General features: G+C 41.8%; 3 protein-coding genes and 2 non-coding genes across 7 annotated transcripts in view; 2 read left to right on the plus strand and 3 right to left on the minus strand.

Annotated features, from left to right (window-relative positions):
• Positions 1-3472, plus strand: part of rab6ba (RAB6B, member RAS oncogene family a) — a 67341-nt gene extending 63869 nt beyond the window's left edge. For both annotated transcript variants that reach the window (XM_061737580.1, XM_061737581.1), the window contains exon 8: positions 1049-3472. In XM_061737580.1, coding sequence (XP_061593564.1) covers positions 1049-1113 — 65 coding nt within the window. In that variant the 3' untranslated portion in view covers positions 1114-3472. The remainder of the gene's footprint in view (positions 1-1048) is intronic.
• Positions 3473-8809: 5337 nt separating this feature from the next.
• On the minus strand, positions 8810-11499 carry im:7152348 (uncharacterized protein LOC559250 homolog). The gene is made up of 4 exons (XM_061737007.1): positions 11398-11499; positions 10287-10825; positions 9293-9385; positions 8810-9196 (listed from the first exon to the last, which is right to left on the minus strand). Exons 2-4 carry the CDS (start codon positions 10649-10651, stop codon positions 9151-9153), a joined length of 504 nt encoding a protein of 167 aa, XP_061592991.1. The 5' UTR covers positions 10652-10825; positions 11398-11499; the 3' UTR covers positions 8810-9150.
• Positions 11500-11773: 274 nt separating this feature from the next.
• trnap-ugg (transfer RNA proline (anticodon UGG)) lies at positions 11774-11845 on the minus strand. Its single transcript has one exon. It is a non-coding gene; the product is annotated as a tRNA-Pro (tRNA).
• Positions 11846-12037: 192 nt separating this feature from the next.
• On the minus strand, positions 12038-12109 carry trnap-cgg (transfer RNA proline (anticodon CGG)). Its single transcript has one exon. It is a non-coding gene; the product is annotated as a tRNA-Pro (tRNA).
• Positions 12110-12517: 408 nt separating this feature from the next.
• On the plus strand, positions 12518-22455 carry cep63 (centrosomal protein 63). Of its 2 annotated transcripts, XM_061737009.1 has the most exons (14): positions 12518-12839; positions 13214-13391; positions 13535-13630; positions 13834-13923; positions 14036-14149; positions 14257-14430; positions 15399-15544; positions 15707-15850; positions 16001-16103; positions 16205-16345; positions 19132-19218; positions 19326-19522; positions 20132-20456; positions 20535-22455. In XM_061737009.1, exons 1-14 carry the CDS (start codon positions 12805-12807, stop codon positions 20721-20723), a joined length of 2019 nt encoding a protein of 672 aa, XP_061592993.1. In that variant the 5' UTR covers positions 12518-12804; the 3' UTR covers positions 20724-22455. The 2 variants fall into 2 exon arrangements, with proteins under 2 accessions (XP_061592993.1, XP_061592994.1); XM_061737010.1 differs by lacking the exon at positions 13834-13923.
• Positions 22456-22461: the final 6 nt, after the last annotated feature.

Genomic DNA, 22461 nt, shown 5'->3' on the forward strand with positions numbered 1-22461 from the left:
TAATAAGCAGTAGGCTGATGCTGCTGCTGCCACATGCATCATCAGATAAATATGGAGCCATTTAAAAGCTTTCAGCCCTGATGTACCTTTCGTTTGTGCTCAAGATAGAAGATGTTGAATTAAAAAAATATATAAAAACATACTCTGGAGGATCAGCTGGGAATAACACCTCGTCTGCATTATAGAAAAAATAGCAAAGCACTGCTGACTTACAGGAGCAGCTCATTCACACAACTTTACCTGCTACACATCAGCACGGGTGACCATTCTCCGTTTATCACCTCAATAATAACAGCTCAGTTGTGGTTCTCAATAAATTGGCAGGTATTGTGAGTAGCTGGTTTTTAGGACATCTGACAACCAGCTGCCCTCCTTGACCAAAATATAGGTCTGAGAAACTTATTGACCAAAATCAAGTTTTAATAATAACATGAATTTAATAATAATATTAAAGTCTCAGAAAATTAGAATATTGTGATAAAGTTCTTTATTTTCTGTAATGCAATTTAAAAAACAAAAATGTCATACATTCTGGATTCATTACAAATCAACTGAAATATTGCAAGTTTTTTATTATTTTAATATTGCTGATTATGGTTTACAGTTTAAGATTAAGATTCCCAGAATATTCAATTTTTTTGAGATAGGATGTTTGAGTTTTCTTAAGCTGTAAGCCATGATCAGGAATATTAAAATAATAAAAGGCTTGCAATATTTCAGTTGATTTGTAATGAATCCAGAATGTATGACATTTTTGCCTTACAGAAAATAAAGGACTTTATCACAATATTCTAATTTTCTGAGACAGTCCTTTCTGCTAATTTGTGGGGATCCTGCTTCGTTCTAGTATTTTTATAGATAAATTGATGACTGGTAAAGAAGCAGAATTATATGAAAAAGCACCCTCTAGTGGTCGTGAATCGGTACTACAGAATCTCTCTCTCTCTTTTGTATACTTAAGTTGTTTGTTTTTTTTTCTTTTCTTGGCTTTACAGAAAACTACTTGATGACTTAATTCTTGTCTTGCTTCCTTAACGTTGTTCTCCAGTGATCGACATCAAGCTGGACAAACCGCAGGAGCCCCAGACCACCGAAGGCGGCTGCTCCTGTTAATGCTCGCCGTCTTTTATGGAAAACAAAACACTCTCTACACCACCTGCTTGTTGTGTTGCTTCTCATTGGTTAACCTGCGTTTGACTTTGCACGTTGAGGTCCTGGCCTCCTCACCCGGCCTCCGGTCATCGGTTGGAACTAGCAATATGTGAAATTGGGTCTGCTTTGTCAACAAAACTGCCTAAAAAAAAAAGAAAAAAAAAACTTAGTTCAAAATCTAAAAAAGATCCCCATGTTGCTTCTGAGTATACATATTTTAATGTAAAAAATGAAGTTTGCTTTCTTTCTTTTTGTATATTCAGGGAAATGCCTCCGGAGGTTGTTTTTGTTTAAGGAAAAAAAACAAGCCAACTCTGTATTTGAGAGCTTGGGAAGATGACGTGTTCTTATGGATCCCACTATTGGTGAGGTTAGACGACACAAATCTGGACCCCATCCGTGCCCAAATCTAAAACGCAACAAACTCTTACTGAACTCCTCGTAAATGGAAGTTCGTCCATTTTTCAGTTGCATATCTCGACTTCACTATCTGAGAGCTATTTACCTACACACAGCTCCTGCCTGCAACCGTGCTGGGACCCCTACACCTGTACACCTGTACACCTTTACACCTGTAGACCTGTACACATGTACACCTGTACATCTGTACACTTGTACACCTGTACACCTTTACACATGTACACCTGTACACCTGCAGTGTTGCAGGACAGGATGAACGGCAACATCCAGAGTATTTAATGCATGCCTGGATTTAAAGCACAGGTCCCGTCGACCCGTGTGCATTAGTTTGGAAACATACTTCGTAACATTACAGTAGTGACTCGATGCATTCTGTCCAAGATTTTTGTTTAAAAAAAAACAAAAAAAGACCCCAAAAAAAACACAATTTGTCCTTCAGACTCGTGTGTACGTAGACTTGTGCTTTCTGTATTGACACCATGAGGTTGCCACTGCCGCGTGCAGCATTCCCATCACCGCTCTCCTCAGAGCCCGGCTTGTTTGGAGACTGTCGTAGGTTTCCCTCGACGTTGCGTTCCCCCCCCCCACGACAGCTCGTTGGTTTCTGCACACAGAAGCGATGAATCAAAGCCCCGGCCTCGTGCCACCCAGAAACACCCGTCCTGCGTGCAGACCTGCCGACGGGAACCCCGACGCTGTGATCAAACAGACCCTTAACGTTGTAGATGTGTTTCATTCCTGACGAAAGACTAATTTGCACATGTTGACCTTTCAAGTTGTGATGAAGTTAGGAGAAACTTCACCGTCAGTGTACAGCCACTCGATGTAAAGACATGTCTGATTGTTCTAGAAACCGTCACGTAGTGCGTTTCCATGGGGATGCAGTTTCCGTTGCTGCTTCTGTTGAAACTGACTGCCGGATTTTGACATTATGTAACGCTGTACCTGTGTTTGGCCTTTTGGTTTGACTTCTGTTACTGTTTCTTCAGAGCTGGGTGTGCTAACATGCTGCTGGCGGAGTCGGCCGGCGTCCAGAACACTACTTTGTCTTTGATGTTGAAATCTTTCTTGCACTTTTTAAGAATGTTTTAGATTTAGAGTGACAATGTAAGTCGAACATTAAACACAATTACGAACGAATAATCTTTACCTCCAGAACATCTGGACTAATGTGTCTTAGAGTAGAGTCAACCATTTAGGAGTCATTCACACATGCTCAGACGGGCAGTACTCTTGTGAAACTAGTGAAACTTTCTAACCAACATAATGAACCAAATAATAACAACAATGGACGAGACGAGAGCTGGACAAAGCGTCAAAGACTGCTTGAAATGATCACTTTTTGTGAGTTTGACAGACGACTTGAAGTTTGATTGTGAGCTCTCTCTGTTGCTTAGCAACATACGATTTCAAATCAGGCTCTTTCAGCTCTAATTAATGACCAGAAATGAATGCAAAGAGAGCTCCTTTTGGACATTTGTTTTCTTAAATGAGTCCAAAGTGATTGATCAGTATCCATTCACATTTGTACACATATATACGTGTATGAAAGAGTCCTCCCTGGTTCTCCCGACGTTCCAGTCCAACATTCCCTGGAAGTGGACCAAGTGATGCAACAAATATCTTTGCATGTTATGGGAGAGAGGTCTCTCAGCCATTTCCTGCAGGTTGGTGTGTGTGTGTGTGTGTGTGTGCGTGCGTGCGTGCGTGCGTGTGTGTGTGTGTGCGTGCGTGCGTGCGTGCGTGCGTGTGTGTGTGTGTGTGTGTGTGTGTGTGTGTGTGTGTGTGTGTGTTTGTCTACTGTCGGCTCTGTGCAGCAGACCTGATCTGATCTGGTTCTCCATTCACAATGTACAGAGATCTAGCATGTCTCTCCAACTGATTAATAAAGATGTCTTATTGCCAAAGTTTGTGTATGGTGGAGTTTTTGTTTTTTTTTTACTTATTTTTTATTGAACACAAACAGATTACAGTTTTTCACATTTGTTTAAACACATTTATTGGACCATCAGACACAATATGCACAACCTGAAACTTGTGTTTCAGGTGGCTGAACCAATCCTGCTGAACTCCAAGCACATTTACTGCTCTAGACTCAAATTCCCATTCCATACCACACATTTCTCACAACACTACACACAATTCCCAATATCCTGCACACTCTTCCTGAATTCCCTCTCTTGCTGATCACACAGAACACACAGTCAATCAAATTTCTAAACTCCAAAGGCCAAAGTTGTGCAATATGCAATCAGCAATTTGCCATTGAATTCATATTCATTGATGAAGCGGGGTTCAACCTTGTAAAAAGAAGGCGCCGAGGGAGGAATATCATCGGCCAGCGTGCCGTCACAGAGGTCCCTGGCCAACATGGAGGAACATAACAATGTGTGCTGCCATCAATCACCACGGCGTCCTCCATCACCATGCCACCCTTGGCCCCTACAACCCTGCACTTCTTCTAGCATTCCTGGACCAGCTCTACAATATCATTGTCCAGCCAGACCAGATGGAGGACACAGAGGTGGTCAGGTTCGTTATCTGGGACAATGTCAGTTTCCACCGGGCTGCTCTGGTCCGTGAGTGGTTCAGGGTCCATCCAGAAGTTGATGTCCTATATCTCCTTCCATACTCTCCCTTCCTCAACCCAATTGAGGAGTTTTTCTCTGCCTGGAGATGGAAGGTATACGAGAGAAATCCTCAGACACGGATCCCACTGCTGCAGGCCACGGAGGACACATGTGGCGATGTCACTGCTGAGGCCTGTCAAGGCTTCATGCGGCGTTGTAGGAGATTGTTCCCCCGCTGCTTGGCCAGGGAGAACATCGCTGCTTGGCCAGGGAGAACATCACCTGCGACGTGGACGAGGTCCTGTGGCCAGCCAGGGATGAAAGGCAGGATGCAGCCTAATACTTTTGTTCTGTTTCTATTTTCTGTCAAGTTTTCATCTATAGCTGGCTGTGATGTCCAGTGGACTGCACATTTTGAGTCCAAATACTGTAAAATATTACTGTATTTGTTGTTACAGTAAAGAATTGTGTGTTGTTTTCTATTTGAGTAGCCTATACATAAGAATACTGTATGGTGATAAATTACATCCAACAGCTGAAGGTGTAACACTGAACATACAAATGAAGGATTCTACTGAGACATTCATTCATTCATATCGTGTTTTCCATTCATACTATAGAGTCTTCCATTCTGCACATCAGTGTTCAGTGGGTGCTTAGAAATGTCTACTCAAATGATGTATGTGTTTGGCATTTGAGAAGGAAATACCATTTAGTGAAGAGTTAACACTGTTTTGAGGGTAGAGTGTGCTTTTGCAAGAGAAGGGTAGGATTTTGCATTTTGTGTGTGAGTTTTGTAATTTTTGTTTAGAGTTTTGAGAAAGTGAGGTAGCCTATCAGGAAATGTGTTTAAACAATTGTGAAAAACTAATACACATTTACACTCTTTATCAATATTAACAGATACTAACAGAACAGGTGCAATCGTGTACAATGAAATAAAAGATATGAAAAGAAATCAAAATTAATAAATTAAAAAATAAAATAAAAGTCGAGAGAGAAAAAAAAACCAAAAGGTTAACAGGAGGTGTTCATAGCTTTGTCAATGCTTCTGTTATTAGTGCCCAGCGGTCACTGAACTGGTTAGTTTTTAGCCTCAATCTTGCTGTAATTTTCTCCATCACATACACATGTCTTCTCCTCTCTCTCCAGTGTGTCATGCTTGGGGAATCTGGTTTCAGCCAGTTGACTGTTATCATTTTTTTAGCAACTAAAAGCAGAATTCTCAGTAGAGAAGCCAGATCTCTCTCCATCATATCCTCCGGAAGTATACCTAGTATGACTAAGGCCGGCCCCATCGTAAAATCCACATGCAGAATCTGCTTAATCTCCAACTCAACCTTCTTCCAGAAATCAGCGAGCTTTGGGCAGTCCCAAAATATATGTGTGAAGTCCCCAACCAGACCACATCCTCTCCAACAGAGCTCACATATTACTGTATTTTGATGTGATGACAGGGACGTCAAAGTACCGCATCTTTACCTTCCAGTCAAACTCCCTCCATAATGGGCTATTAGTCAATTTATGTCCTGCTTTAAATGTTTCCTCCCATTAGTCATCGGTTATTATAATGTTCGCTTCCAATTCCCATTTTTCTTTGACCCCCATATTATCACCATCTGAGTTTTTTATCTTGAACTTTTATTTTAAGCTGTTCTTTGTTGAAAAATTCAAAACATGCCATCATGTCACCTGTCATTCCCAGTCCCACCAGTTCCTCTGCTGTTCTTGGGAAACTTGTTTCCGTGTTGATGTTTTACCGATCCGTTTCAGATGGAGAAGACTTCACTATCTAAATTGAATAACCTTTATTAATCCCTTTGGGAGGTTTCCTCGGGGAAATTGACATCTCCATCTTACTCACTTATCACTGCCAAGAAATAAAAACACCCCATAAACCAACACCCATATAAAAGATAATATGCAATAAATAGAATTATATGATGATGAACCTGAAACGCTGCCTGTCATTATTTTTTAATAAAGGAGCCGTGTGACTTGAAACATCCCGTTTGTGGCCGGGCCGGTTAGCAGCAGATAAACAAGGGTGTTGGGTTTGCACACATTGTGACATGCAGTTTCTGTTCTGACTCATTAATATTCCCAGTTTCAGCTGATGACTGGATCTAATAAGACCAAATGTTTACCATCTCTGCCGGCCAAGCCCAGATTAACCCATAAGGGGGATAAAAGTGGGCTGGTGTACTTTATTAACGTCTGAACCAGTGGTTCCCATCTGACCATCACCTCTTAATGACAAGCCGTGACCCAAATATAGGAACATTTTCTCTTTTTCAAATTAACAATGACAAGATGGAGCAGTTTAAACCTCAGATTGTACAGCGGTAACAGTGCTCTCATGCATAAACATGACTTATAAAAGTGCATCAAATGAGCAGTAGTTTATGAAAAGACTCAAATTTAGTTTAAGCTGAATACCCCCGAACTGAACATATAACTATTCATTTAATCAAACTTTACACATACAGTTGGCATAACAATCAATACATTTCCTCAACAGACTTGGCTGGTGTTTTCCTGCAAAATACAGGAAATAAAAAGGGCATAGACTGTGAAGTAGTTTTAAAAAAACAACTCAAAAATATGAAGCTTTCCTTTTACCTGAGGCGAAGGCCCAGGAAGCTCCAGTGAGAATCACACCAAACCCTCACCGTCTACATGTCAGCAGGATGGAGTAAGATGGAGAACCTGAAGTAAATCCACACAAGAACCCTGCCGGGATTCAAACCAGGAACCGGCAGCACCACCAGGTCACCAGTTTTCTAGTATTTCATTATGCCAAGTTGTTATAGTGCAGATAACTGAGTTGGTCTGTCGACTTAATCTTATTACCGTCAGCATTTAATGTTAAATAATGTAGGATTTTATCATCACACAAATGTTTTGTTCTGGAAATTAAACGCACTAAAATTGACTGACTTAGTTGAATTTAAAACGGCACAGATAATATACAAAGCAAAGAATAATTCACTCCCCTGCAACATACTAAAACTGTTTAAGGATAGAGATGAATATGAGTTAAGGGGGGAACATAATCCCAAACAACCAACAGTTAAAACAACACTTAAAAGTATGTGTATTTCAGTTACAGGGGTTAAGTTGTGGAATAGCTTGCCAGATAATCTTAAACAAAGTAAAAACATCATACAGTTTAAAAAAAGCTTAAAACAGACCATGATTGGTAAATACCAACAAGATTGAAGGATAAGATGCAAGAGAGAGAATTATGGAATTATGCAGGTAATATTTACTGATCTTTTTGTCCTTGTTTTAATCGGGACTATTTATTATTTATTTTTCCTTTTTTCTTTTCTTACTGGTTCTTTGTTGTTACATATATATATTTTTTTTGTGTTTTGTGTTTGTTTCTTTTTTGGGTGGAAATGCTAGAAAGCATTTGTTGTAGAAAGTGTAAATAATGATAATGTGAAGGTTAAAGGGTAGGCATTTATAAGCTCAGAGCTTCAGCCTATTCCTTTTCGATCCAAATGATTACACGATATGCTATGAATGAGTGTACCTTAATGAGCACATGATCGAAATAAATAAATAAATTAAAAAATGCTGACTCTCTTGCCTTCTTCCTTAAATAAAACAGCTACTTTTTGGTCGTCATGGTTACTTTAACCTGCTCCCGTTTGGGCTCTGTAAATCCAGACCTGTTTCTGGTGAGTTTGCCCTTCGTTCCTGAGCATCACACATCTGTAAGGAGCATGTGCAGAAACCACTGGCTCCAGCAGGAGCGTGTCGTCTCCCGCGGTTACCAGAGCTGGGAGCTAATGAGTTCATGTTGCAGGGACTCATCACTGGAATTCATGTTGTAAAACATGCGTGTGGTTTGTATTTAAAGTACGAAGCACTTAGCAAAGCCTTTACATACCAGACTATTTGTAATATTTAGTATCACAGGAATGCAACTTTTGCACAATCACACGATTTACACACACGACGGCCAAGTCACGCTGGGAGTTGCATCCTGCTCTCTGGTAATCCCTGGCCGGGCTCGAGGCCAGGACATACGTTGGGAAACTGACTCTGGTTCTCACGCACGGCGCCTTCTTGACCTCAGAAAGTCCAGCCTGAGGACGCTGAAGTGAAATGTTAATATGATACTCAACCTGGCAAGTTTAGGCACAGGAGCACAGTGTTTTTACTGCCTGTTGTTCACCTAACCAGTATGACGACTAACGGACTTCTCACCTCACCCTAACACACTAATCACCCTGGCAAGCCTCTCCGACACACTTTCAGTCCTAATGCATGCTGTTCGGTTTCTTTTAAACAACACAAGCACAGATGATAGTGGGGGGAACAAAGAGCATTTCCATTAAAGTGAGTGATGATCCACTTTCCTTCTTTTTTCACAATCAAACATGGAATATCTGCCAGATGCTCGATGAATGGAGATTATAATCCACTTTCATGGCTGGTTGAGTCTTTTGTGGCACAGCGCCCACAGAAGTTATGTTCACATTATCATATGCAGAAATCCCCGACTGGCTCCAGTTTCTTTGAGCCCCTTAAATACTTGATGTTTCATAAAAGATGTGCAGCTTTGTAAAGCGGGCGAGTGCTGCGTCTTTGCTCGGGGCTTGTAGCTCTTTCAGATGAGTAAACGAGTAAAAGAGGAATCAAAACAAAGGGGAAATAATTAAAAAATAGTTTTATTAAATACTTTATCAGCTAGCTATCATAAATAAAAGAAAACAGTAAGTGTTAAGCACAGTTGTGATGGAGAGGAGACCATCTGTTCAGGGGTGTTGGTCCCACTGGGGCAGCTGAACTAAATCCCACAGCACCGGTTTGGGAGAATTAATCCTAGAACAAATAATGAGGCAACGGGGAACCTTTGGCAGAGAACAGAACAATATCAGGACAGGAGCGCAAATGGATCCTCAGTTTCCAGCACACTCAACTTTCCTCCTCCACGGAAGAAAAAAGCTGTGATTTGTCACGTCGTTCCAGGACTATACTCCCTCTGGCCTCTTTAAAAAGTCTCATCAGGCGACAGTCTGCGCCAGGATTTCATCTCCCTACAAAAGAAGATAAGCAGAAAAATATTAGTCACAATGTTGTAGGTGACTTTTTATTTTTGGCCAAAGCCAAATCAGCCCAAAGTGAGAACCTACACGCTGCTGCCGGGGATGATGCTCTCCTGGTGCTGCTTGGTCAAACTGAACTTCTTGAGGAACGCTGGCAGCTTCAGTTTCTTCCTGGGAGACCTGGAAGAGAAGACTAGAGAGTCAGACGGGACAGAGCTGCAGAGCTGAGGTGCTACTGGGAAGTATAAACGAATAAACTCCTTAGCACCGACGTGTAAATGCCTCGGTATGGCTGGAATTTCAAGTTTAACAGTGATTCTACAGATTTTCTTATGTGTTTGAAACATTTCCAAGCAGTTTGGTAATCTTGCAGTGTTTTGGAAAAAAAAAAAAAAGCTCCCTTATTTAGGTTTGTGTGCGTCATGTTCCTATGTATAGAACCAGGGCACAACAATACTAGAAAGTTGAAGTGCCAGCGGACAAAAATAGATACCGTATTTTCTGGACTATAAGCCGCTACTTTTTTCATAGGTTTTCAACCGTGCAGCTTATACAAAGGTGCAGCTTATACAAAGGTGCAGCTTATACAAAGGTGCAGCTTATACAAAGGTGCAGCTTATACAAAGGTGCGGCTATTCTGTGGCTTTTTCTTCCACCGCTCGGGGCGCTCTAGCCGGAATTAGAATCAAAACTAAGACAAAATAAATGCAAAGAAGAATACGCTACTTCTTCTTTAGCAGATAGAAGTAGGTAGAAGCAGATTTCAAACAGATAAATAGATAAATAAATACCGGTTATTTTCTCTTGGTTTCTCTTGGTTCTGTCCCGTTTTAATCTGCCGTGTTAAAAGACACTGATAGGAAAGGATCTATTTAAGTACAAACATGTACATCATTTACAGTTCAAAATCCTTCTGTACATGTAGTAAATATCTAATCTAACAACATAAATATCTGCGGCTTGGATATCTTTTTTTTAAATAGAGCGGACGCAGCTTATATGCAGGTGCGGCTTGTAGTCCAGAAAATACGGTACTTGTTTTTTTTTTTCTTTTTGTGAATGTTTAGTTTGGTGAACCCACCATTCTGCTTGTAATGGGGTCTCATGTTTGGCCTCCGTCCTCTCCTCCTGAGCTTGTCGTCTCTGTTCATCCCCCTGGTCCTCGTCCTCCTCCTCCTCCGTCTCTGCATCCGCGTCCTCTGGTATCTGCTCCCACAGCTTGGTGTCCACCCACAGGGCCTCCTGCAGGCTCAGGTCTCGGCCTACGCAGGTCACGCGGCGGCAGAGGGGACAGGTCACGGTGAGCAGGCCGCTCCTGGCCCGAGACATGGTGTCCAGGCACGGTGAGCAGAAGGCGTGCCGGCAGTGCAGCACCCGGGGGATCCTGTCCATGCGGGAGTAGGGAAGCAGGCAGACGCTGCACTCTCCATCCTCACACAGAACCATGCTGGACCACACGCTGGGAGAACTCCCAGAGAACTAATCTGTCTCAGTTGCTCGGGGTGGGCTTGGATAGTCTTAGAAAAGTCTATCTAGACATTTTTCTCCTCCTTTGAAAGTGGAAGAAAGTTGTCAAAGGTGATGGATGCAGCAGGTCCACAATTCCCACGTTGACTCTCACTGTTAAATCAAAATATAAAGATTCTGGATCAGACTGGCTCTTATTCAACAGTGATCTATAATTGGGATTTTAATTTAAATTTTTCTTTTTTTGTGATCAAATGTTTTTATTTATTTTTCATGATTTTCTTATCAACGGTGGCATCCACAATGATGTTAAACAAGCATTAACACATATTCTCAGCCCCTTCCAAACCCACCCCATGGACCAGCATTCGATGAAAAATAAAAAATGATAATGAAGAAAAACAGAAGAACAGATACTACAAAGATAATAGAACAAAGGACAAAATAAAACAAAGGCAAAACATAATAATATCAAAAACTGGACAAGGATAGCTGCAACAAGGTAATCTGCCAATTTTGAATACATCTTTCAAGTTTGGCCTTAATTTTATCTGCTGCCATAAACCAAATAAAAATGTTTTATTTTTTCTTACAGACAAGTTCAAAGGACATATATGATTTAATTTCAGAACTTAACCTTAAAAATACCCAAATCCTTTGTACTGAACACTATCATCACCTCATTTTCATTTCAAGTAACTGATTAATTAAAATGATGTACTTACATATGTGAAGCAGTGGTAGACAAGACTTCCTCAGATCTGCTACTTCTTAAGAGTGTGCAGCAGCTCAGTGTCAGTGCACTGTGCAGTTGGTGTCAGAGTCCAGACTCATCTGCTGCTGAAGAGTCTGTTTCCCTGGGAGGAACAGAACCGTCTCTCAGCCAAACTAAACCCTCCCACAACAGCTGTGGACGCGTCTGCCTCTTTGTTCACTGTTTGACGGGAGGCAGGTGGGGAGATGGGTGGGGGGAGTTGCAAGATAAAGAAAGGCTCGAAAGAGGAAAAGATAAATGGTAATAGCGAACAATAAAAAACACTTCTTCAAATTTGTTGCGTAGCAAATCACTAAAAATTACGGTAAAGAAGAACGGAAAAGTTTGGGCTCGTCCGGGATTTGAACCCGGGACCTCTCGCACCCAAAGCGAGAATCATACCCCTAGACCAACGAGCCATGTGCGGACATGTGGGAAAAATGAAAAATGAACCATCATCAAAACCCGATGGAGATATCACCGTTGTGCGTGTTTCATATGTATCCCAATAGCGTTTGCGATCCGCTGAGATAATTCTGTTGACATGTGCCATTTAAAAATTAATAGCTGTTTATACAAAGGCTAAAATTTTACTGTTGCGAAAAAAAATTGGGCTCGTCCGGGATTTGAACCCGGGACCTCTCGCACCCGAAGCGAGAATCATACCCCTAGACCAACGAGCCACGTGTCTACATGAGCCACACCAAAGGATTTTTTCCCTCTCAGTCCAGACACTGCTGTTGTTATTTACTTCGCGATTGATATATGTATGTGTTCTAGTACAGCACATTACACAAACATTTCAACTATGAAAGAGATGGTTGGAAATGTTTTATTAAAAAAAAAAAAAAAAAAAAAAAAACAGAAAAAACACAACAAACATGACTTCCAATGGTGGCATCCATCGTGACTGACTGACAGCGTAGGGGTCAGAGCTGATACTCTAATTTTCATCTAATTTATGTTGCCTTGCACAACGGCCTCCTGGTCCCGTCCATAGACATATCCCGTCCATCTACATCAGTCAAAGTGACGCAGCGTTACGTGCTGACGTCATGGTCGGGGGCGGAGCTACCGCCTCAAAACAGGAAGTGCCTCGTATGTCGCTTCTGAGTGTAGTTTAGACTGATATAAACTTATATAAAAGCAACGTTTGTGGCCAACGTTGGGTCACAAGGTTTACTTATCGTAAAATGGGGTAATCCGAAGTTTAAATAAAATCGTTATGGCTGAAGTTGCAACTTTTTTCCGGCCGTAACTAAGTTTTAATGTAAAGCGTGTAAGGTTGCTACGCGCGAGTTTCAAATGTGCACAGCGACTTAGAAACAGAAGTTATTTAAAAACGCTTCATTACAGGGGGAGCAGCTCTTTGAGGAAGATGGAAAATTATTCAGAATCAACGCAGAATTTAAGGTAACACCCTATGTTTGTTTTAGTTTTCCTCCGTGGCGTTTGATGGTCCTAACAGTGTGTGTGTGTGTGTGTGTGTGTGTGTGTGTGTGTGTGTGTGTGTGTGTGTGTGTGTGTGTGTGTGTCTGTGAGTGTGTGTGTGTGTGTGTGTGTGTGTGTGTGTGTGTGTGTGTCTGTGTGTGTGTGTGTGTGTGTGTGTGTGTGTGTGTGTGTGTGTTTGTCTACTGTCGGCTCTGTGCAGCAGACCTGATCTGATCTGGTTCTCCATTCACAATGTACAGAGATCTAGCATGTCTCTCCAACTGATTAATAAAGATGTCTTATTACCAAAGTTTGTGTATGGTGGAGTTTTTTTTATGAGTTTTTTGTGTTCCCAGCTCCATCCTGTCTTCCTGTGGGCCGGAGCTGCAGGAGCTGATGAGGCAGATCGATATAATGATCAATAATCAGAGGAGGGAGTGGGAGGCCGGCATGAGAGACCTGGAGCTCCGGCTGGAAAACAGAGAACAGGAGCTTTCCACCTCAAAGAGCATCACTGAACAGAGAGACGTGGAGGTGAATACAGCACCAGAACGTTGGCTCAACTACTCTGTCACACTAAAAACGCATGCTGTAAACTCAAAGGAATTGAAATGTAACATGTTCTGCAGTAACCTCATGAGGAATAACAGCACTTGCACCTTCACCCATCACTGTAGATTGGACGGCTTCACAAGCAGCTGAAAGATGTCCAAGCTGGCCGCCAAGAGTTAGTTTCCAAGTATGAGGGACAGCTGCTGAAAGTACGGGAAGAGGTGAGACAGCCTGTCTTATACTGAAACAGAGAAGAAGCAAACAGGTTCACATTCATTTGCTCTTCTATGTACTCATGCAAGCTTAGCACAGTTCATTTGATCCCCTTCCATTCTCATAAAACATTGTCCTTCTAAAGAGGTACAATATTGTTAACCTTACTGCCATTGCAACTGTTTAAGGACATTAACATGTTTTCTTTCAGCTGGATAAATTAAAGAGAAGTTACCACAAGCTTCAGCGCAAACAGCTCAAGGAGACAAGAGGGGGAGCAAAAGAGGGAGAGCTTTCAAATGTGACCCAGTTCCTCCAACACTTTCATAGGAATCATGTCTTCACTTTCCCATATTCATGTTAAACCTCCTGCTAATATGTCATAACATGATCATTCTTACATCTGTCTGCAGGAACGTCACAGACTTTCTGTGGAGTGGGAACAGCAGCGGTCCCAGTATCAAACACAGCTGGCCACATTGGAGGTCCACAATAAGAACCTGACTGATGAGTTGTTCAACATGAAAGTAACGGCATATTTTTACTATTAAATCAGATCGTTATAGGCTGAAGCAAAGAAGAGGCAGATTTTTTTTTTCCTGTTAATTTGTGTCGTCTGTTTTTGGATTCCCAGTCCCAAAGGGCTTCCTTGCAGGAGGAGAGGGAGCATGGGCAGAGCCATTTAGAGCTGCAGCATCTGCGTACTCAGCTGGAGAAAGCTCAGGATACTCTGCACTCACAGGAGCTCGAGCTGATGTCCCTTCGACCGTTAGAGGCGTTGGTTGGGCAGTACCGGAGAGACCAGCAGGTTAGCATGAAAACAGAAAAATACGCAAGCCCTAAGTGATTATACTTAGTATAATCACTCTTTTCAGGCGCATCTTTGACTTTAACTTTGCTAAAGTGGTTTACTAAATAAATCTTGATGCAAACCAGTACCTGACCAAAACACGCAAATAGTGAATTTCACTCACACCAGTCCTATAAACCAGTGGTTCCCAACCTTTTTTCCTTGTTTCCCCCCCTACTTGTGTCTAAGACCAGCCGGGCCCCCCGACCCGTACGTACTAGTACCAAAATAGTTTTTAATTGAAAAAATTAACATTAATTATGTTTTTTTGATACATTTCTCTTTGGTTTACTCTCTATTCATATGACTTTTTTTTCTCCAATGTCACCAATGTATAAAATAGGCACAAAAGGACATAAAAGGACGTAAAAATATTTCTGAAAAATGTCTCTTTTAATATGAGACCAACATTTTTTTTACATTTTTCTTTAACAACCTGTCGGAGTAGATTAAATGTTGAGAAATGATATAATAATAAGCAATGAAATCATTTCTTGTGTTTGTCACCAGTGTATAAAAAAACACAAAAGATATTCAAGACATTCATAAATTATTCCTAACAATGTCTTATGAATGACTCATTCGCAAATATAATTTTTACAACTGCATAATTTCAAAGCAGACAAAGTTTCGTGCCCCCCCAGAGATCTCTGGCGCCCCCCCAGGGGGGGCCCGGACCCCAGGTTGGGAGACACTGCTATAAACAACCGATAAGGGCATTAGTTCCAAAATAAGAAGCTCGTAACAAGATGTGTGAAAAGTAAACATGGAGAGAAAAAATATATATATATTTTTTTTTATCCCTCCTTCTGTTTCTCAGTTTACTTCAGAAAAACTTTAAATTCCTCGTGGCCTTTTCTTCCAAAAGACTGCAGTCCAGCATTTTAAAAGGTTGTATACTGAGCTGAGGATGTGCTGTTCCTTAGCTGCTGTCAGAGGAGCGGGATGAGCTCCACGCCACCCTGGTCTCCCAGGACACATCCATGCAGAGAACCAGTCTTGAGCACGAAAGGCTTCGCAAGGAAGCTGCCCGGCTGGACCAAGCGCTTCGAGCCAAGGATCAAGTCATTCGGTGCGTAGACTTCTGATGATGCAGTACATCCCGACACACACACGGGGGCGCTCTATCCCAACACTGTGACCAGAATATACAAGCAGTAGTTGCAACTGGCCGAAAGAAGGGCTGTGAAATGATGCAGTCATGCACATATTTAGTGGTTTCTTGTGTATTCAGCTCCCTGGAGGACTGCCTCTCAACTCAGGAATGTGCTGGTGTGGAAACCCTCCGGAAAGATCTGGAGAGGACTTCAGCCAAGCTCCAGTGTGCCCGAGCATGTGAGGTCCAGCTCAAGGCTGAACTCGCATGTGTCAAAGAAAGGTGAATGCTGAAAGGAGGGAGAAACCTCACCTCCACAGCCGTGACTTGTTTTCAAAAGCAGAGAACTGAGTTTGTTTCTTTCTTTATTCTTGACTCTTTTTTCCTGCATGTTTTGAATGTGTCCTATTGGTTTCACTTGCTTGGATGCAGACTAGAGAATGAGACCAGACAGAGAGATGAGCATTCAAAGACAGAGCAGGAGCTGAGAAACCTCAAAGCAGAACACAACGCCTCTGTTGCTGAAATGAAAAAGGTCAGAACGTTCGCCACGCTTGCTGATATACTGAACTTTCTTTATGGTTTTGATAGTTGAGATACCTGCCTACCTCTCCACTGACTGAGTTAATTCTGCAGCTCCGAGAGGAGCTTCTACAGGCGAGGCAGAAGCTGCCCGGTGAGCTGCACCAGCGTGACCTGAGCAGCTCCTCGTCCAGCGGCAAGCTGCATCTTCCGGCCCAGGTAGAGAGAGCAGAGCAGCGGACAACTGAGCTGAATGTAAGTTAAGAACAAAAGCCAAGCCATACTTTTGATTTGATATACTTACTTTAAGATGAGGTCATAAACTATGTAAAACGTGTAAGAAAATAGAAGACTGAATAGTCAAAAAGGAGAAACTGGCATGTAGCTGCACATGCAGAATATTAGTTGAACACACACACACTAGACCTTTGGGACATTTATGGCACTTTATTCCCACTATCACTCCTTATTATACCTCAATAAAGGGTTGAGCAAATTAAAAAAAGAAAAGAAAAACAGCAAAGCCAAGATTTGTTGCCGAAGATTGTTTCCAGGTGTAAAAGCTCCTAAATTGCATTCTTACGTGCTTCCACAGAAGTATTAAAGGTCAGGAAAGCTTAGTGCAATAGTATGAACTTCACATTTGTTTTGTCACTTGTGAGTTTTTAGTTTTATCAGCAAAACAACTACGGTCCAGAGAGGTAACAATGCTGCATACTGCTGAGATAATCATCTTACTAGGTAAAAACCTATGGACTACCTACCCCTTGAACATGGACCCTCGTATTATTTTGGTGGTTTAAGACATCAAAAATCTTGACGTACTTAGAAGTTACACATATTAATAGATTAGAAATATTACTATATATTGTGGTACATCTGAGTATAAATTAGCTGATACTTGAGTTAATACCATGTGCAGTTTTATGCCAATGTTTGTAAACACTATTTACCCTGTATTCATCTATATATAAATGCAAACATTTTTTAAGATTAGAATTTATATTCACCCGGTTACAATGTTATTCATCACAAGCATTCTTACTCATAGATATTTCTATATGCATTAAAGCATACATATACACATGTACTTGTTACTGTCCATATATGTAAAGATACACGCGTTTCCACACACATATCACATATATACCAAGGGGAATACGGACCGCTGAGGGAACATACACACATATATACATTCATACATATGCACATGAACATCCATATATATATATATGTATGTATGTATGTATGTATGTATGTATGTATGTATGTATGTATGTATGTATGTATGTGTGTATGTATAAACATCTACACATACACATATGTACAGGTATACATAGAAACACACATAGATGTGCATGACCTGAAAAAACTTAAGTGCTGCTTCTGACAAAAACAGAAGTCTTTTAATATATTTTTGACTGAAGAATAAATGAATAAACCTAAGGACCTGGACATACATCAAAGTTTAGGTTAACACATTTTCCATTTGGGACTTGTTTGTTTCTGCCGTGAATTCACCACACCCACATACATGTACCTAGATCTAAAAATATCAGATTTTAATGGGTTTGTATGCTCGTAAAAACTGACATTAAGGATGATTCTGACGGCTTGTTTCCGTAGGATAGTCAGTGGTTGTGAAGAGCTTCTGTAATTAATTCCCCACACCTCTGAACAGTATGTTAAATAAGGCAGAATCAGCGACTTATAAAGAATATGAAGTGATTTATTGTTCAAGATGTGTTTACCTTTGGCCGGGACTGAGATGCTTCTAGATAGTTTGTTCTGTAAATGTTTAATGTGAGGTTTCCAACTGGTTTTGTCATCAATAATTACACCGAGGAATTTATTGTCGTATACCATTTCTAGACTTTTAACCTCTATCTGGACTTGAATTTCATTTTCCAAAAACCCATAATTTTAGTCTTGTTCAGGTTTAATGATATTTTATTTTACTGATTTCCAAGGTGATTATGGATAGAAGTTGTCTTAAACTTTCACCGGAGACCAGAATGTTTGTGTCGTCAGCAAATTACAAAAAATGTTGGTACATTAGATACTTTACATGTCTTTTAATTCAAACAAATTAAATAATACTGGTCCCAGCACTGACCCTTGAGGTACACCGCACACGATCTCCAGACAATCAGATTCAATATCTCCCATCTTCACAAATTGTTGTCTATTCTTTAATTAGGCGAGGCAAGGCAAGTTTATTTGTATAGCACAATTCAACACAAGGTAATTAAAAGTGCTTTACATCAACATTAAAAGCAGCAAGACACAATTAAAACATAAATAACAAATAAAATGATAAGAAAAGAGGTAAAATAATAAAAAGCACAAGTTGTTAAAAAGAAAGGACAGTAGAGTACGGCAGGTACATCTCATTCTTACAATGGCAAGAATTACGTTTCTATACGGTCAAAGTGTACAAAGACCAGACCGTACAGTTAGCTCCTTATCCAGTTCAAAACTCCCCCGAATCCCATAATGTTGTAATTTTTTAATTAAAATGTCATGATTTATTGTATCAAACTCTTTCTTTAGCTCTATGAATACCCCTATAGATAATTTCTTACTGTCTGTGGTATTGGTCATTTCTTCAATGATGTCAGTAACGGCTAGTGATGTTGACCGGTCTGATCTGAATCCCTATAGACTGTTGATAAGCAGCGTGTGTTTGTCTGGGAATTTTTCTAATCTTTCATTGAAAGGTTTTTCTAGGATTTTGGAGAGCTGAGGGAAAAGAGAGATAGGCCTGTAATTTGTGAAGAGGTGACCTGTCAGTGATACGCAGCACTGAAAAACCTCCCTTTAAAGTCTCTGAACCATCACGCACTTCATCTTTCCTCAAACAGACTCTCACTATGAAGTAAACGGATTTCTCTGGAACATATTTGAGCTGTGGGTTCCTCAGGTGGGGAACTGAGTTCCTGGGAGCGTCTCTGCTCCCACAGGAATGTTCGGTGTGTGCGTCTGAACTGTAAAGGCTCATTCCAGCCAGTCACATTTTTCATGTCCTGTTAATTCCTCAGATGACTCAAGCACAGCTGGAGACTCTACAAATGGAGAACCAGCATCTGAAAAGCCTGCTGCAGAGTCTGCAGTCTCCCTCCCCAAAGGTCTGTGTGTTTCAGTTGACGTAAATATTTATCACTCAGATTTACAGACAGTAGTAAACGTCTAGTGAGTAAATGCCGCTCACCTCTGGATCGCTTCTGTCTCTCAGAGGGGGAATTCTTCACGTTCTTCACTGAGGGAGAGCTACGTGCCCTCCCCGGGCCGCCCCGGGCCGGGGAATCACCGGGTAGTGCAGGCACGCGCTGATGTGGAGCCTCACCTTGATGAGCAGACTCACCAGGAGAAGAATGAAGGAGCTCTGCTCAGCCACGCCGTAACTGGACGGCTGTCGCCTGAGCAGGACAGGTAGATGCATCTACAAACACGTACAGATGTTGAACATCTCCACACTTCACCTTTTATAACAGTGTCTCCAAACCTGGGGTCCAGGCCCCCCCTGGGGGGGCGCAAAACTTTGTCTGCTTTGAAATTATGCAGTTGTAAAAATTATATTTGCAAATGAGTCATTCATAAGACATTGTTAGGAATAATTTATGAATGTCTTGAATAGTTTTTGTGTTTTTTATACGCTGGTGACAAACACAGGAAATGATTTCATTCCTTATTATTATATCATTTCTCAACATTTAATCTACTCCGACAGGTTGTTAAAGAAAAATGTTAAAAAAAAATTTGGTCTCATATTAAAAGAGACATTTTTCAGAAATATTTTTATGTCCTTTTGTGCGTATTTTATACATTGGTGACATTGGAGAAAAACAAAGTCATATGTATAGAGAGTAAACCAAAGAGAAATGTATCAAAAAAACATAATTAATGTTCATTTTTTCAATTAAATACTATTTTGGTGCTAGTACGTACGGGTCGGGGGGCCCGGCTGGTCTTAGACACAAGTAGGGGGGAACAAGGAAAAAAGGTTGGGAACCACTGTTTTATTAAACCTCAATGTGGCAGGCTTCAGGTGGACACCCGGGCCGTGAAAGCCCAGTCACAGGGAAACGCCGGCTGCCACGTGGAGGAAATCCAGATGATCTTTAAAGAGCTGCAGACCCCGTCCCATCCCGCCACGGATCGGCCCTGCAGCCAGAACAGCCACCGTTCGTCCCCCTTCTCCTCTCCCTCCTCCTCCCTCAGCAGCAGCGGCGGTGTGAAACTGACCAGGGGGACCTCCATGCCCGCCTTGAGTCTCAGTGACTTTGCTGCAGTGGGGAAAAGCTCAGGCTCTGAAGAAACCGTGACCTCAGGGTCCAAAGAAAAAGTGTCTCCTCCATCTTCAGAGGTAAAGCTTCTCAGAGAATAAACTGGTGCAGAGTGGAGCCCCTCGTGTTCCTACAGGTCTGTTTTCTCTCCCTCACAGGTCTCTCTGTCAGGGTCACCTGAAAGCAGCATGATCACTCATTTCTTAGAAGAAGACACCTTACGGTCCATGGAGCTGGTGCGGAGACTGGACAGCTACATCCAGGGCCTGAACGAGAGCAACGGCAGGACTGTGTCCAAGAACCTGGCGAGCAGCTCGGGACCCGAGTCCAACCCAAACCTGCAGTGACTGAATCACAGCAGTAGCAGTGATTTGATAAAAGGCGTGAGGCTTTGGGACTCACTTTATTGAAGTTTTGAGAGAACTAGTCCTTTTTTTCTACATGTTTTGCACATTCATCCCAGTTGTGGTAGCTGAGAACTTTGAATTCCCCCAAATGTGTCGTCAGGACTTTTTTTCCCCCCCATGAAGCCATTAGCATTAGCTCCACCATACAGCATATTCATTCATGTTCCAGCAACAGTTGAAGTTGTGCGTTGTACTTGTGTGCATTTTAAGCAGAAGTCACATCAAACCAAGAAGAAGCAAAGCAACATTGGTTTCAACCATGTCTTGAAATTAGCCTGACACGTCAAATGGTTTATTTCTGGGACATGGGGGCCGCATGGAAAGGGACGGTGACTTTTAAATATGGCGCTGCTTAGCAGGCTGTTCATTTAAAGAAGCATATTTAACAACAAGGTGCTTCAAGAGAAGCTGGTGAGGTAAGAAGAGCTGCCATCGCTGACGGTCATCACACCTAAAGCTCGCCGTGGTTCCCGGCGGAGGTCACGGATTGGTCTGAACCTTTTGTGCTTTGGCATCAAACATCGTGTACATGTAGCAGCCAGATTTCACTTGACTGAATTCCAGCGGAGGACCTTCCTTGAGTAGCATGTTTGTGTTTTCTTGAAGGAAACGGTACAGTTAAATAGTTTGGAAGGCAGCAGTAATGTGTTTTCATTCAGAGACAGGAATGTAGCTGTGAGTCAGGGGTGTCCATCCTCCCTGTGCGCCTGTCATAAATGTGAGAATAATACATTATGTCTTTTTAGGGGGGGGGGGTGAAGGGAATGCTCCTCTCTCTTTCACTCATCTCCCCAACGCCCCCCAGTTCTGTCTCCATCCCCACTAGCCACCCACCCTGCAGAGCCCCTCCAGCAACCGCTCCAGGAATGTGCGCGCCATGCCAGCGCCGTTATGAGCCTTCCCCTGCGGCCCGCTTTGTCGTCATCATTAGAAAGCTGCTGGAATGTTAATATCAACCATGTGGAAGGCTGAGAGGCCGGGGGGGCGGAGAGGACGCGCTGGTATTTTACCGCTTTTCTAATAAAGAGATGGATGGAATGGAAATAAAATGAAAAACAAATCTCAGGAAATATGTGTTTTTAATTTATGATACGGGGGCTATTACCAAAGGGGAAAAAAAAGCAAAAAGCCAAAGTTTGTCCAGAAAGTTGGTATCCAGAGTTTCTAGCACTGTAAGTCCCATCACAACAGCACTGAGGAATTTGGCAAGGCAGGCATTCCTCGGGCCGTCCGGAGAGAGCTGAAAAGATGTTTTATGTGGAGATTCCTTGAAGGGGCTTAGTGGAGGGACACTGACCCCCGTCCAGGGAGAGTTCACGCTGCATCCTTTATGTCATGCTTCAAGAGAAAAGAATGCTCCGTGATGTGAGGACGAGGGAATAAGTGGTAAACTCATCAACATAAACCTGATAAATAGGAGTTTTGGGGTTCTTTTGTTTACTTTTAAGGGCCATGATGTCTCTACCGTTATAGTTCATTACTGTTACATGAATGTTGTTGATCCTAACCACATGATCGGGGCTACACAACTACTTTTCATGCTGAGTAATACTTTACATGGCCGATAAAGCGTACTCCAAGCCACATACAGGAATTACAGGATGCTGTTGACTCAGTTATTTAGTTAAAAAAAAAACTTGTCCCATTACTTTAAAATATTTTAAAGTAATAAAGTAAA

The sequence above is a fragment of the Cololabis saira genome, chromosome 13, assembly GCF_033807715.1.
Source record: "Cololabis saira isolate AMF1-May2022 chromosome 13, fColSai1.1, whole genome shotgun sequence".
Lineage (NCBI taxonomy): Eukaryota > Metazoa > Chordata > Actinopteri > Beloniformes > Belonidae > Cololabis > Cololabis saira.